The sequence below is a fragment of the Phaethon aethereus genome (genome assembly GCF_964289735.1).
Source record: "Phaethon aethereus genome assembly, chromosome: 25".
Lineage (NCBI taxonomy): Eukaryota > Metazoa > Chordata > Aves > Phaethontiformes > Phaethontidae > Phaethon > Phaethon aethereus.
Window position 1 is genome coordinate 6,929,992 of NC_138601.1, and position 15,534 is coordinate 6,945,525.

At 54.1% G+C, this 15,534-nt stretch overlaps 2 protein-coding genes across 3 annotated transcripts; one reads left to right on the forward strand and one right to left on the reverse strand.

Moving 5' to 3' along the window:
• Nucleotides 1-246: 246 nt before the first annotated feature.
• On the reverse strand, nt 247-7,615 carry TUBG1 (tubulin gamma 1; the record flags this gene model as incomplete). Of its 2 annotated transcripts, none has more annotated exons than XM_082010716.1 (11): nt 247-444; nt 862-1,023; nt 1,343-1,495; nt 2,818-2,967; nt 3,217-3,303; nt 4,099-4,225; nt 4,828-4,907; nt 6,170-6,238; nt 6,499-6,666; nt 7,213-7,325; nt 7,567-7,615. In XM_082010716.1, the coding sequence occupies 11 exons, from the start codon at nt 7,613-7,615 to the stop codon at nt 247-249; spliced, it is 1,356 nt and encodes a 451-aa protein (XP_081866842.1). The 2 variants fall into 2 exon arrangements, with proteins under 2 accessions (XP_081866842.1, XP_081866841.1); XM_082010715.1 differs by having other exon boundaries at nt 6,128-6,238.
• A 259-nt stretch (nt 7,616-7,874) lies between these two features.
• RETREG3 (reticulophagy regulator family member 3) lies at nt 7,875-15,213 on the forward strand. The gene is made up of 9 exons (XM_082010719.1): nt 7,875-8,091; nt 9,089-9,195; nt 10,429-10,459; nt 11,573-11,699; nt 12,382-12,466; nt 12,891-13,028; nt 13,519-13,598; nt 13,959-14,091; nt 14,602-15,213. The coding sequence occupies exons 1-9, from the start codon at nt 7,910-7,912 to the stop codon at nt 15,033-15,035; spliced, it is 1,317 nt and encodes a 438-aa protein (XP_081866845.1). The 5' UTR covers nt 7,875-7,909; the 3' UTR covers nt 15,036-15,213.
• The last annotated feature ends 321 nt before the right edge of the window (nt 15,214-15,534 follow it).

The window sequence follows — 15,534 nt, forward strand, 5'->3', positions numbered from 1 at the left end:
CCAGTCCCCTCCTGGGCCAGGGCACATGGTGGAGCGGAGGCTGTCCCCCGCCAAGGGTCTTCAGGGGCAGTGCTGCTCCCAGCAGAGCTGCTTCAGCTGAGGAGCGCAGCGTGTGTGTGCAGCCGGTGTGACGACTCCACCGCGGCCGGCAGTGCTGAGGGGTGCTAAATGTGGGCACGGCCGAGACAAGTCCTGCTGGCGTGCATGGAGGTGGCCGTGGGACCCTCCCATCCCCTGCCAGGGCGCTCACTGCTCTTGTGTGCCCCAGGAGATGTAGTCGGGGCGTGTGGCCGCATGGTACTCATCAATCAGCTGCTGCACAATCTCCCGGGAGTTGTCCAGCTCGTCAAAGTTGTCCTTGAAGATGTCCTCCTTGCGGAACTGCTCCAGGAAGGCCTCTCGCTTGCGCAGCTTGTCGTACTGCCGGCACGTCCGCTCAAACAGCTGGAGAGCAGCACAGCAGTCAGATGGGCCAGAGCTCCCTGGGGGGCCCGACCTCCTCAGGCTGCTGCCTAGGAGGAGGCAGGCAGGCAGCCCCGGGGCAGTAGCTGCTACCCTGCACCCAGCCAGCACTCAGGATCAGCTCGTGCTTCTGAGGCTGCCTTTGGCCAGGGAGAGGCAGTCCTGCTGCAGCCTGCTCCTGGGAGAACGGCACTAGGGGTGCAGCAGGACTGACGGGATCCCAGACCAGACCTGAGCCCTACTGTGCCCCAGCCGGGAGCTGCCCACCCTCCCCTCATCTGCAGGGCTTGCCGTGGCTTTGTGAAAGCCCTAGAGAAGACGCATGTGCGACTGAAAGGACACCAGAGCTGCAGCTGTGTGGCCCCAGCGCTGCCCGTGGTGCAGAGGGAAGACACTCACTGAGGAGATGTTGGTGTGGTTTGCCATCATTAGGCCACTGACGCGGTGTGCAGACGGCAGGTAGGGGGACTTGCGGGACAAAGCCACCTGGATGCTGGCAGGACCCCAGGGGATGAAGTTGGCCAGCTTCCTCTCCCGGATCCGCTGCAGACTCTTGTGAACCTGGCAGGATGAGAGCAGCAAGGGGCAGCAGGGTGATGGGCAAAGCAGCCTGGTCCCAGCAGACCCGGGAGCTGCTCCTTGCAGGACATACGGCCTCAGGAAGGTGGATTTCAGCAAATGGCAGGCAGGGAGGCTCCTCACAGCAAGGGACTAACAGCCTTTCTACAAGGCCAGGGGCCACACAGGAGCAACTTGCAGCCATTTCTGAGGTACCACTCAGTCTCACCCCAGGATCCCCACACAAGAAGACAGTGACCGTGCCCTTCCCTGGCAGGCCATGCCATTTCCATCGGCATCTGAAACAGCTGTGGGAGCTCACCTGCGTGGGATCCACCTCCCCCTGGATGATGTTGAGGATGGCGATATAGCAGTGGTTGGTCTGCCTGTCTCGCCCTGTGGACACCATCACGTTTTTAGGCTGCAGCAATCTTCTCATCACATCCAGGACTGTGGTTTTCCTCACACTGGCCACCTGCAAAAGCCAGCCAGGGGTCAGAGGGAGCAGGCATGCTGCTCCCTTGCTCTCCCGCTGACCTACACATGCACGCAGGAGCTGGGAGCAGCTGGACGGAGAAGCTCTTGCCCCAGGGAGAGAGTCACGTGCAAAGCTGCATGCAGGACAGGGAAATCCCAAAGTCACACAAACAGGCACAGCCAGGCTGAGAACTGGAGCATTGGCGGAGGCTCCAACACAAGGGCACTGAGCTGCCCCCAAAGCAGCACAGCAGGGGCTGGGGGCGAAGCTCAGCTGAGACCAGAGTGACAGGGACAGGTTTCATGTTGCTGCCATCAAACTTATGTCCTGTTCCACTGCTGAGGCAAGCAGCAGGGCTGGAGGGCAGGAGAGGGGTAGTTCCATGCTGCAGCCTCTCCCCAGCTCACCCTGCACTGAGCCCGTGGGCAGACGAGCCACTGCAGTCCCTGAGGGCTGTCATGGGCTTTCCCCAGCTGCTGCCTGCCAAGGGGGCCGGCAGCCAGGGCCAGCACCCACAGGAGTGCCCATAGCAAGGACATCTCAGCAGTGTGGCAGCCCCGCTCCAGGCACCATCTGAGCTGCTGGCTGAGCCCTCCCCACACTCCTCCCTGGGAGGACAGATCACACACTCGATACCCTTTTCAGAGCCAGCAGTTTTTCAGATTTGCTTCTCTGAGTAACATCCTGAGGAAATGCACACGAGAAGAGAACAGCAGCTGTTAGCACCCAGCAGAACTGAGACGCAGCCAACGCAGGTGAGTGCCTCTCAAAACAGAACTGCCCCGTTCTCACTGGGTGGGACTGAGGGGACACTGGCTGGGGTCAAGCTAAATGCAAGCGGTAGTGTCTGATGCAGCTGAGGGGTGGCAATCCCCTCCCAGAACACAGATCAAGCCCCGGGAAGGGGCTGACACCTGGAGCCCACAATCTGTCTTGGCATGACAAGGATCAACAGTGTTCTGACCCAAATAGCCTGGGCCGGTGGCCCACTGGGGTGGCAGGACTAGCAGGGCCACTTTGCTGGGCTTGCTCCAATTGTTTCCAAGGGTGGCTTTTGTCAGATCAACTGCCGGCTCTCCCGTAGCTGCTGCAGCCATCCTGATGCATGCAGCAGGTAGCCCAGCACAAGCACAACTGACTGCTCGCATCTGATTCATATCACACGTGGCTGTCACATGGTGTGGGCACGCAGGCCTGGGATTTGGAACATGCAATTACAGCTCACAACAAGACCATGGGACTGATGGATGTTACAAGGTGAGCGTGGCAGCTCCTCCTGCCCTCAGGGAAGGGGAGAAGTGCCTGGCGGGCTGCCTTACCGACTGGTCGGTGGTGAGTGGCGTGTACCCCGTCATGAGGAAGTGCAGCCGGGGGGTGGGGATCAATGAGGCTATCAGCCCGATGAGGTCGTTGTTCATGTACCCGGGATACCTGAGCGTGGTGGTGCTGGCAGACATGATGGTGGAGACCTGGGGGAGAGGATGGGATCAGCGTCTGCATCACCGCATGGCTGTGCAGCGCATTCAAAACCTGCTTCATGCAGCCATGCCGGGGGAAGCTGGAGCGCTCATGGAGGCTGCCCCTGGGAAGGGCAGAGGACCCTTGTTTATGGCTCCAGGCTGCCCACCATCGCACCCAGCCCATGGAGCAGGTTCAGGCTGAATCAGACAGGAGGAAAGCCCCATGCCGGCTTCTCCAGAGGGAAGACCCCTTCTCACCAGCTGGTTTATCTGAGAGAACGATGGGTTCTGAATGTGCAGCCGGTCTGTCGCGATCCGATTCAAGGCCGTGTTGTCCAGAACTACCTGCAAAAGAAAAATCATCCCCGTGAAGAGCCTTGGAGGCAGCCTGAGGAAGGGCAGCCCCAGCCACGTGTCCAAGGGCACCGGATCGCCCAGCACAGGCCCCAAGCGCCACGGCCTGGCGGAGCCCTCCGTGGCAGGCGGCAGACAACACCACAAGCTGACTCATCTGTGGAGCGTAACCGACACTGTCAATGGAAGCTCTTCCCTCGCGTCTTGGCTGTGCTCCCCAGCACTCTCCCAAAAAGCACTGCTGCTGGGCCAGCACCTCTCTCCAACCTTCAGCCCCAGCAGCTCTGGCACAGCTGCTCTTGCCCTGCCATGTGCATGGATAAGCTGGGAGGGACAAGCAGTGTCTTGGTTAGGGCCTGACCGAAAGCCCTGGTGCATGCTGAAGATGCTGCCTGGATGGGGCTTGTGGGCACTTGAAAGCGATGCTGTAGTTGAGTTCAGGCAGAAGGCTGCAGTGCAGCTATGCAGAGGAAGCACAAGCAGTCCTTGCTGCTCTAGGAAAAGCTGCTGGATCCTGGAGGCAGAAATGCCAAGCCGGACAGCTCAGCAGGGGTTACTGCAGAGCCCTTGTCCCTGGAGCCACCACTTCTGCTCAGTCCTTCTGGACAGGGTTGCACTTATTGCTGTGCCTGGGGCTTCACAGGCACATCGCATGCTGCTGTGGTGCTCACCCCACACAGCTACAGCACTTGCACCAGCAAAAGTTGCATTTTTGAGCAGATGAGGACAGGGCTGCCACGCAGGAGCTGGCTGCACTGCTGGCCTGACATGCAGCAGGACTCTTACCACGCAGTCAGCGTTCTGAGTCAGCCTCTTCAGTGTCAACAGAGAGTTGTACGGCTGGACTACAACATCGCTCATCTCATCCTGGTTTGGGAAAACCGAATAGGTCTCCACCAGCTTCTTGGGATACCTGGTGAGAAAAGCCCAGCCATCTCAAGTGTTATACACCACCAAGCCAGCACTTTCTCCTCCCACAAGCTCCCTTTGCAGTCTCCAGGGCTCAGGACAGCAGTGAGTCACCAGCACTGCATGCCAAGGTTGGCTCCCAGGGAGGGAGAGAATTTGTCCCAGCAGTGCCTACCCTAGCAGTACAGGAGCAGGCTGCCAGACGGACCTACAGGCAAGGCTGAGCCATCCGCAGGCTGATTAAGCAGCTGCTTACAAGCCTTTTCAAGAGGCTGCAAGCTGAAACAGGCAGGGATGGCTACTCAGAGCCCACAGCTAAATCTCCCACCCTCCCCTGCACAGTCATGGTGTCAGAAAGCAGCTGCCTGATAAGAATGGCTGAAGGAAGGCAGAGTTTGGACAGCACAAGTCCCGTTTTGGAGCCTCTGAAGTCCCCAGGCGTACGAGGAGCCATCCCTTCCCCGGGCAGGGTGCCAGGGATTGCACAAGAGTGTTTGGGTGGGGGTGGTGGCTCTGAGTCAGCGCTCTCCAGCTCCCCACTTTGGCAGGGTGCCCACGCTGGGCCAGACTCTGCCGTGAGGAAAGAGGACAAGGCTGAAGGCTCACCTGTCATTCAGTCTCTCCAGGAGGTAAGAGCCCAGCCCGGAGCCCGTTCCACCAGCAATGGAGTGGCAAAGCACAAACCCCTGGAAAGCAGCAGAACACAGGCAGCTCAAGGTCCGGCTCAGCACCAGGAGCAGGCAGAGCAATGCACGCTGTGCCACTGCCACCACCCCCAGCAGAGGTTTGCCAGCCAGGGCGAGAACTACCCCTGTGAGAACTGAAAGCACAGAGCTGAAGCCTGCAGATGGAGCAGAGGCTAGCCCTGGCTCCTCCAGACCACAGCAACAGCCACGTGCTCATCAGGCCACTCCTGCCTGATGGAATCCACATCTCTGCACACACCACAAACTGCAGCTGCTGCTCAGGAGCCTCCTGGATTCCTCCCACCCCAGAGCAACTTCAGAATAGTTCCAACATCACCTTCAGGCTCCAGTCAGTCACGCAAAATGGAGGTACACGTTCTCCACCCTTTCCCTTGGCCCTCCATGCCATTCCCTCTCCTTCTAGAGTACCCACAGCCAAAGTCCCTCTACTTGACTTCAGGACAGCTCCCATCTGCTGCAGGTCCCACAACGGGCTCTTGGATCTTCTGCCAGCTTATTTTACGATAACGTTTTTCCCTTCCCCTGTTGCCATGTGACAGCCTGACACAAACACCAGGGAGCCCTGTCTGTCTACGCACAGGAAACAGGTTTACACAGACATGGACAAGGTCCTGCCAGAGGCACATGGCAAAGCAGCCAAAGAGCTGCCAGTACCCCTGGTGCCCCTTTAGCCCAGCTGGAGAGAAGATGAAGCTGCAGCTGCCTGCGCTCATTCCGTGGATTTCAAAGCACTCAGCAACTTTGGGTCTAAACACCTTCCTTCTGGCAGCCTGTCACTCCCTCTTCTGCTGCAGGCAGAGGGGCAGCAGGTGCCTCATTCCAGCACAGCCCTCCCTACCCCTGAGGGCCTTCACTGGAGGACAAGTAGTGTATGTCCTGCTTCAGCTGACACAGGGGAGAGCCACGGGAGGGAGGTGGAACAGCAAAAGGAAAAAGCACCATAATGCCAGGAGCTCTTCCTGGAGACTGTAACCTGCGGGAAATGCCCAATGCAAGCGGTATTTGGGGCAGAAAAATGCCTTGCTGGGGCAAGATTTCTGGGGAAGCCTGGCAGATGTAGTAGTGATGGGAAAGACCTCCTTTCCGTAGTTCCCCTCTATACATGTTCTCTGTTCAGCACCTAGAAGCAAGTTGAGCAAGTCTGTGTACACCAGAGGGCTGAGCTCAACCTTATAAAAGAGCAGCCTGGCTCAGGAAACACCAAGCAGGGCAAGTGGATCCAAATTCCCTGATTTACTTACTTCCAAACTGTCGCTCCCATCAGCCTCTCTGTCTATTATATCAAAAATATCTTCATGGATTTTTTCTCCCTGCAAGAGAGACCAGACCAGATTTTGTTCTTTTCCCACAGAAAATAGAGAAGAGCTCCTCAAGCCTGATGTGAAGCCAAGTCAGACTGGCAGTGTGACCATGCACCCAGGGTGCCACAAAGTGTCAGGTGTAAGTCCCTGCCAAGTGACAAGGTATTCTTCAGAAACCACATACTAAGCCTGACATGAGAAAGCCACGATAAAGCCTCAGGCCTAACGAGCTGACCTGTGTTTGCACCCAGGAGCCCTAGAGCTGTTACCTGTGAGAAGCCACTGGCCCAGTTGTTCCCAGCTCCCCCTCCATGCTCAGAAAGGTAGATGTTTTCTGGGTTGTAGAGGTTGGCGTAAGGGGAGTTCAGGATGGAGTGGATAACTCGGGGCTCCAGGTCCAGCAGCACAGCTCGTGGGATGTAGTGCTCATCGTCTGCCTTTAACAAGGAGCAGTAAGATCATGATGCAGTTGCAGCTCAGTGCCACTTCTTACTGCAAGAGAAACTGCAAGTGCGTGTGCCACCCCCTGGCCACGGGAGAGCACGGCACAGCCGGCGTCTGGCAGGGAAGAGGAGGAAGGGAAACTTGTTATGTATGGCCTGTCCGTAATGCAGCATCTTTATGCACCCCAGAGCATATCCTGAACGCTGCGCAGGCGGGGGGGGTGGCTTTCTCCTAACAGGCTCGCACTCGCGGCGGTTACGTAAGGTGGTATCTATGGCAGCCTGAGCCTCGCATTTCTGCCTCCACAACACACCTATTTCCAGAAACAGGAGCACAGGCAGGAGCCCTGGCAGCGTGCTGCCTACCAGGAGGTGCTGGAGAGCGCTGAAGCAGTCACAGACAGCCCTGCCTGCACTCACCCAAGCATGGATCAACCCGGTGCCAAAGGCGGGCACATCTGCAGCACAGCATGCCCACTCCACGTCCCCGAGGAGGCAGGGGCTGGCCACTGGGCACGCAGGGGCAGGGGCCGGCAGTACCTGGTAGAAGAAGACGTCCTTGCGGTCAGTGCCCTCCGTGGCAAACTCCTCCACGATGCCCTCGGGGCTGATGCCGTGCTCGGCGCAGAGCTGCTTCCAGAACTCGAACCCGACTGCGGGGGGCGGGGGCGCGGTCAGCCGGGCCAGGGCAGAGCCAAGGCCGGTACCCCGGGCCGGGCCGGGGCAGAGCCCGGAGCATCCGCGGTCCGGCAGGCCCCGCCCCCGCGACGGGTCACGCCCCCGCGACGGGTCACGCCCCCGCGACGGGTCACGCCCCCCACAGCATCCCGGCCCCGCCCGGGGCGCGCTCCCCCATCCCGGCCCTGCCGCCGCCCGCCCCGGGCGCCCACTCACTCTGATTGCCGCACTGGCCCAGCTGCAGGGTGATGATCTCCCGCGGCATCGCGGCCGAGGCTCCGCTCCGCTCCGCTCCTCCGGCCGGCTCCCCGCTGCCCCGCCGCGGCTCCCACCCGGCGCGAACTGCACTGCGCGTGCGCGCGGCGCACTTCCGGGAGCGCGCCGCGCGCCCTCGCCCCGCCCTGGGAACGCGCGTGCGCCCTGGTAGACGGCGGCTGCCGCGCCTGCGCCAATATGGCGGCGCCCGGCTGGACCGTGCTTCCGGTGGCGAGGGGCCGCCATGTCGGCGTTAGCCGTGCGCGCGCGCGGGGCGGCCGGATGTTGATGCCGTGAGGGAGCTATGGCGGCCGCGCGGCCTGACGGGGCTGGCGAGCGGCAGCGGCGGGTGCAGGCGCTGAGCGCGGCACTGCGGGGTCGCCTGGGGCCCTACGAGCCGCTGCTGAGCGCCGCGCAGGCCGCGCTGGTGTGGGAGCGGCCGGGCCGCAGCGCGCTGTGGTGGGTGGCGGCGCACGGCCTCTTCTGGTGAGCGGGCGGCGGCCGGGGGCGGCGGCGGGGCCTGGGCCGCGGCTGGCGGGGAGGCGGGCCGACGCTCCGGCCGTCCCGGCGGGGCCCGGTCCGCTCCTGCGGGGGCGCTGGGCTGCGGAGCGGTCTCTGTGTCGGAAGACGCGTCCCGCCGAGGCCCCTTACTGCGGCAGAGGGGCCGCGGTTCTGTGCAGCTCTAGGTTGGCTTCCCCGCGGCCGCTCGGTATGACGCGGGAGCCGCCGGAATGCCCTGGCCTGGGGGACGTTTTGTTTTAGCCCCAGCTTCGGTGCGCTGCCCTGACGGGCTTTCTCCCTGGGGCAGTGGGTCTCGGGTGGGTGCAGGCAGCAAAGGCCGGCGCGCGGAGGGCACTTAGCGACTTGTGCCCTGCCTGCCGACACGCCCATGGCTCCCTCGTCCCCCTTCTCCTGGGGCCTGGCGAGCAAGTCCTCCAGGGAGGAATGCTCCCTCCGCTTACTGCAGGACCGATGGGTCCCCCCACGCTGGCTGAGAGCAGCTCATGATTGGAGGTGGAACCCGAGTGGCTAATCTGAGAGCTTGAATCTGTGACCTATTTCAGCAAACAAGAAGGAACCTGGAAGTGCTGATGCCTGCTTCAGCTCTGTCCCTCTCAGCATATTTTCCCTGTTATCTTAAAGCATAAAACTAATCAGAAAACCCAAAGCTATTCTGTGAACAGCAGAGGAAGGGTAGTAGGTTCTGCTTGCCTCTGACAGGTGAGCTATGAGCCACCGCCGTCATGCTAGAAATGACACGAGCAGATAAAGGGCCCTAAAGCAGCCTGACAGCAGCTGCCTGCCTGATAAGCTCTGCACCAGGCAGCAAGGGCAGGCTGGATGCTGACTGATTAGCACTTGCTTACTTTTCTCTGGCTACAACTGTTACTGACTGACTCATTTTCAGTTAGTTTGTGTTACCCCTTTTGAGAGTGTCAAAGAGACCCTGGTCAGTACTGATTTGTTTGTTTCTTCCCTGTAGGTTTTTTGCTTTGACTTCTCTTCGCTTGCTGTTCCTGGTTGCGTTTGCTCTCATAGTAGTAGTTTGTCTAGATCAGTGGAAGAACAGAATCTGGCCTGAAATTGGAGGTAAGTTGCAACATTTGCATTGATGCCAGCAAATCAAGCACTGGTCTTAGCCCTAGAAGTATATAGGTTCTACATTGTTTGGAGTTAAATAGATAAAATCCTGGGTCTTTTTCTTTGTCAGTCTAGAAGCAAGCAAGAATACTGTAGGCGTGTTCTTCCTGGAATTGGAAAATCCTAACTTATATAAACATAAGAGCTTTTCATGCTTGGGATACTGGTATTTGTCTCATAATCTTGAAACACCTGGCATACGTGAACTAGTACATGTTTTGAAGCAGTGATTCACCTTCTGAGCATTCAGTACACAAGCAAAAAATTGAAGCATATGTGGAATATGTCTGGATTTCTCTTCAGCATCTGTGATAAACTGGGTTCATGTTTTAGGACAAAAATGAGTCCCAGCCTTGCTGTTGAGTAGAGATTTCATTGAAAGGAGAGGCATCTTAAGGGCTGTTAATGAAGTTAGAATAAAGCTTTCAGTAAACAAAGCAGTTCTGTCTATCCTTTATGATATTAACGTACTCATGAATACTACCATTCTTAGCAGCTCAGGATTTTGTTGGCTTTGCATGGACAGGTTTGTTTTGAAGCAGTGTGGATTGTTTGCATGCTCCCAGAGGTCGTTCTGTAACTAACTAGCAAGTACAACTCCCAGCTTTCTGCTTCAACTTGTGTTCTCTGTAGTTCTTGGGAAGACATTAAAGCTTTCCTCGGTTTCTAGCAGCATGTTGGCTCAGGCTCTGTAGCTGAAGTGATGAGGAAGTGTCTGTCTAGCTCCCTCATAACCTTGATTTCAATTTCTCAGGATAACTAGTATGTCCCTGGGTCACTTTGCAAATCCAAGGCTGGGTGAGAATGTATAAAAAGACTTGAATCTCTGATGCCTCTCAGTAAGCAAACTGTAGTTCTTTCACCATTTGGTGTGTGCAGGGGAAGGGAGGGAGATGAAACTGGTATTTTTTTGCTATTACCTGTTACTGTAACCAGAGCAGCTTTCCAGACAATGTCCAACAAATATTGAAGAGCAACAGGGAGACTCTCTTGCAGTCTTGTACTGTCACAAGTACGTGTTCAAAATGTGTTATGGAGTGATGTAGCTCCAGTTCTTAATTACAGTTAATGTCTTTTCCAGGGATTCCCCAGCTCATTAAGGCTTTACTTAAATCCCAAGAGCTAAGCGTTCTCATGGCAAATTCCTTGCAACTAATGTAGTGTCTGTTCTTAATATTTTAGTGGCAAGACCTGATGAATTAGACAATGAGAGGTAGGAAACTAATTGAACCCTCTGCTGTTTGGTACTTTGCTGTGATACCATGTAATTATTACCTGCATGTGCTTGTAATGTTGGCTCCTTTCAGTGAGGAAGGAAGGGGGAGAAGGGAGCTGCTTAGTGGAGCCCTGGACTCTGTCAAGCCATTGTGACAAGTCTGTGATTTGCCCAAGTCATTATACTATACTTAATCTTTTCCTCATGCTGACTTCCAATAATGCTTGCTTGAGCATTATAAAAATTCCCCTGACACTTGCCCCCTGCACCCTTAAGTTAGAAGTGCTGCCTTAAAAGCAATTCCTTCTGTATGGGCTTTCAGTAGCAAGAAAACAACTTTTTTTTTTTTTAAATAATTAAGTCTTCTGGGTTACATAGGGAATGTTTAACAGGCTTGTCCCAGAAGTTGTTACTGCATAGTTATGATCTGACTGCAGCATTAATAATGGGTTGAGAAATGTTGGGGTGTAGTCTTACTAATAACACCTTCTTCTCCCTGGGCACACCTGCCTGCCTGTGCTGCTGAGCTGCACTGGATGTTCAGCTCCCGATTAAATCACTTGAGCTGTTGCCAAATGACAATTTAATTTTTTTTTTTTTGCAAGAGGCCCAAGTACAAAAGGAATTTTTCTTCCTAACCTTCAAGTACTTGTAACTAGCAGTTAAGAAGCACTAATAGAACTTGCCAAAGACAATGCCTCCAAAGTAACTGAATATATTAAGTAAGGTACAAGGCTGCTTGTAAACCTCATGCTGAATTCTTGGGAGTTGCAGTTGACCAAATGCAGAAAAAGCAAATGGATTCACTTGATTTGCTTCTGCACTGCCCTTTCCCTCCAGTAGCATGGAAACTAGTATAAGCCAAAAGACTGAATGACTGAAATTACTGCTCCTTAGCTGCTATGGGGGAACTGGGACACTTGTGGAACAGTACGTAGAAGTGCTGCTTTTGGCAAGGCGGTGTTTTGAAAGGCAGGCTGACCCTCATCTCTAGAACCCAGCAGCTGGGGGAGAAGAGACGGTAGTATTGCTACAAGTGTTTGTAACAAGTGGCTTCTGCACTGACATCAATGCAGTAATACTGTTCCCGAATACTTCCCTTCACTGCAGCTGGGGATACGTTCACCCTCGGCTGCTTGGTGTGCCGGAACTCTGCCACCATTTGGCTGAAGGATGGGTGGCTGGGACCAACTTCTTAAGTAATCTCTTCATTTTCAAGAGGCAAAACCCTGGTAAGGTAAGAATGTACAGACATCAGCAAATAAAATGTTTGGTGTGGAGCCTCTGCTGACTGCTAGTATCCTTTTGTGGTGGCACTCAGCATTGACTGAATGCATTCAGACATGGGAGGTTACCACAGGAGGTCTCCCACAACAGCATGGCTATTAAGCGGTGGAAAGAAATAGAAAATACAGGCAGAGTAATCAGGTTGTGGAAGAGGGAGAAGAAAACAAGCGTCAGCATGTTGATTACACTTGTGAAATGAAAATGTAGCTGCTCCTTCTGGAAGTTTCTAGCTTTTTGAAGTGTCTTGTCAAATTCAACTATCTCACTGGATTTTAACAGTTTGAGAAAGTGTGCCAAGCTTTTTTTTTTACTTTTTTGAGGCTTCTGCAAAGAGGAACCTGTAACATGGTGGTATTGTCCTTGTCCTTTTCATCTCAAAGAATTCTGTCATCTTTAGTCTTTTCCTTGCTTTTAGCAAATCTGCTTTGGGAAGCTCTTCATATTCTGAGGCAGAGGCCTTGGTAGGTTGCCTGTTGCTCTGAAGCCAGATACCTCCTGTGTCTGCACTAGTCCTAGAGTGGGGTAGTTGAATGCTAGGAAGGCTTTGCTGGTGGTAGAATTATGGCTCAACCTAGAATCTGCAGAGAACAAGATGGTCACGAACGGAAACTTACTGTCTCCCATGTCTTCAGTTTTGCCTTTTAGTGTGTGGAGTCTTTACTTTCCTGGCTGTCCTGGGCCGGTATATCCCTGGACTCTTGCTCTCATACTTGCTGTGTAAGTAGATCTCTGTGCCAATGCAGACTTACAAGTGACAATGGGTAGAGATGAGTGGGATCTGAATGTCCGAGGGGTGGGGCTCTTCACCTCCAAAGGAAAGCTTATGTGAATGGCTTCAAAATTTAAAATAATGCATTCTGCCTGGAATGTGGTGGTTCTTGACCAGGACTCTAAGGTCTCTGGTCCAGAGAGAACATTTTTGAGTGCTTAGTAACCATAGATCTGAGCACTAATAGGTTGGCCTCTCAATTTTGTTAAATTGGTAGAGGTGATTGCACCAATACTAACAGCCTCCTGCAGCATTGCCTTCGGTACTCAGATCTTGCATACTGTGTGTGTTATACTGCATCACAAAATGGGCAAGATGTTTGCCAAGTAGCATCCTGAACAAACTTCTAACCAGCATTCCCACTTACCTCAGTGCTCTTCATCCTTCTGTGGCCCCTTGCTGTGTACCACAGACTGGGGCAGCGCATGTACATGAAGCTGGAGCCAGCTCTGCAGCGGCTGGATTTCAGCGTTCGAGGCTACATGATATCAAAGCAGCGGGAGAAGCAACGTAAGTTTCTGTACTGTGTTTCTGACCCTTAGTACCTGAAACAGCCTGTGAATTGAGCCTCTGGTCTTGGACTGGGATAGGGCTGTGTGTATGGCATGGCAGCCACTCCAGTGCCCTTGGCAAATACTTGCAACTGCTTTGTGAAGGAAGCAAAGCAGCTCTGCCTCTGCAGGCATCTCTCAATTAGCAGTTCACCGTGCTGAGCTGCTCTGCTTCTCAGCTGCCATAACTCTGTGTTCCATATTGCAGTTGCACTGAAAAAAGAGAAAGGACTCGGTGCAAGGTAGCTGATAAACGTGTTCATCTCAGCAAAAAGTTTGCAGCAGCCCAAGTCAGAAATGATCACATTGCTCTGCTGTGGAACAAAGCATTCTGTGTTATGTTATGTCCAAGCTTGCCAGTGTAGGGTTTTTCTGTTTGGCATAAAGGTAGTCCTGTACAGACCCCTGACCTAGCAGCAATAATAAACTTTGACTCTGGTTTCTGGCAGTGCGTCGCCAATCCCTTAATCAGGAGGCTGTGGATGATGGGAGTGACAGTGAAGAGGAGCTTGCTGCATTCTGTCCCAAGGTAACAAAGCATCCCTGAAATAGAAGAGCTCAGCTGAATAGAGCAAACTTGCACTGTGTGGACATGCAGTGCGTGGCCCTGTATCCAGCACGTTGTAGCTGAGTTGTGATGGAAAATCAGATGAGGATATTCTCCTTTTAGAGACATCTTTCCTATTCTGTCTCACTGAAGTATGTCCAGCACTGCTTGTACCAGCTATGGTCTCCTAGGCTGGGCAGTAAGGTGTGAAATGAGCCTCAGATACCAGTCTCCCATGAGGTCTGGGTTTAACTAGTGGCCACTGGATCATGTGTTTTGTCTTGAGGCACAGGAATAAGCTTTCCAGTATTGATGTTTTCAATTTTATCGCCTACTTCAAAGCTGGATGACTCTGTGGTCGCCAAGGAACTAACAATCTCTGACTCGGAGCATTCAGATGCTGAGGTTTCCTACACTGAAAATGGGATGTTTAACCTTTCGAGGGGCCAGACTCCCCTGACAGAGGGATCAGAAGGTGAGAAGAAATGGGCAGTTTCTGGAAGGTGCTGCTGTGATGGGTGGGAGGGAGGATGCATTCATTGCCTTCTGTCCTTGAGGTCTAGTTGTTTGACGTCTGTCCTGCTGGCTAAGATGAGATGCGACTACCCGTTTTTTTCAGAACTGAGCTTCCTTAATTCCTGTGGTGCTTTAGTAGAGAAATGAGAGCTGATCTTCAAAGGCAGATCCAGCTGTGCCAGTCTCTGCCTGTGGGGATACAGGTTGCAGCACAAAGTCTGGGAGGGGGTGCTTTCCTCTGGCAGAAGGTGCCTGGTTCAGCATCTGCATTGCTTGCGAGTGAACTGGGAGGTCAGCAGGCATCCCAAATACCTGTGTGAGGGGGAGATTAAAGAGCGTTTGGTCTGTGAGATGACAAGAGACAGTCTGTCTTGGGGAGGTAATGGCCCAGCTTTTGTGTGCTGTGCTGCCCTTGCCTGCAGGGTGTTTGGTATGTGGTGTGTATTTAAAGCACTTTCTCCTCTTCTAGACCTGGATGGTCACAGTGACCCAGAAGAATCTTTTGCCAAGGATCTCCCCGACTTCCCTTCCATAAACCCAGAAGCAACTGGCATAGATGATGAAGATGACACCAGCATTGGGATCCCAAGTCTGGCTTATCGCCCACAAGTCACAGAAGAGCTGCATCTCCCTTATGACCAGGAAGAATCTGGAGCACTGCCATCTGTACAGAATCTTACTAACAACATAGCTGGATTTGTCACCAGAGGGATGATACAGCTTGCGCTGTCAGGAGCCCCTCAGGCAGGCTCCTCACGCAACGACAATCCCCAGAGAAGTGCAAAGACTTACCTTAGAACGGCCAGCTCGGACTTGGACACTGATGCGGAAGGGGATGACTTTGAACTGCTGGATCAGTCTGAGCTGAACCAGCTGGATCCTGCTGGCTCACGGGGCCAGTAAACAATCCTACCACTTCCCTTGGGTTTTCTACTGCGCATCGTGGAGGGGAATCCTGGAAGGAAAAGCCTTGCACAGTTATCTAGATCATGTCCTGTGTGAGTATGAGTGACGTGACAGCCAGTCCTGGCTGGGAACACCACTGTGACTTGTGACTTGGTAGCCTCACTTGGATTTTAAAATAAACTACACTGGTAATTCATAGGGAAAAGACGTTGATGTGATAGCTTCACAATCACGCATGTGTTACCCTGCACTGTCTGCCAGGATGCTGCTTGCTCCAAACTTCCTCACCTAAGACAATAAATCCGGTGTCTGCAGCTCTAGAGACCACCAGTCAGACTGACTTAGCATCGCCAAGAACAGTCTTGAAGCCGACCTTCCAGGGCTGATGCTTAACCAGGTGAATGGGATTGGTTTCCCCTCAGGCTTAGTGTCTGGGACTTAATGGTTTTCTGTCTTTAAGACAACTATTCCCTGCTCCTAAAAGGTGCACAGAATC

Bases quoted from the DNA above. Each gene is read 5' to 3' on its own strand.
- RETREG3 (XM_082010719.1), top strand. From the start codon at position 7,910: ATGGCGGCCGCGCGGCCTGACGGGGCTGGCGAGCGGCAGCGGCGGGTG. The intron at 9,196-10,428 runs GTAAGTTGCAAC...TTAATATTTTAG, and splicing joins AATCTGGCCTGAAATTGGAG to TGGCAAGACCTGATGAATTA. The intron at 12,467-12,890 runs GTAAGTAGATCT...CACTTACCTCAG, and splicing joins CTTGCTCTCATACTTGCTGT to TGCTCTTCATCCTTCTGTGG.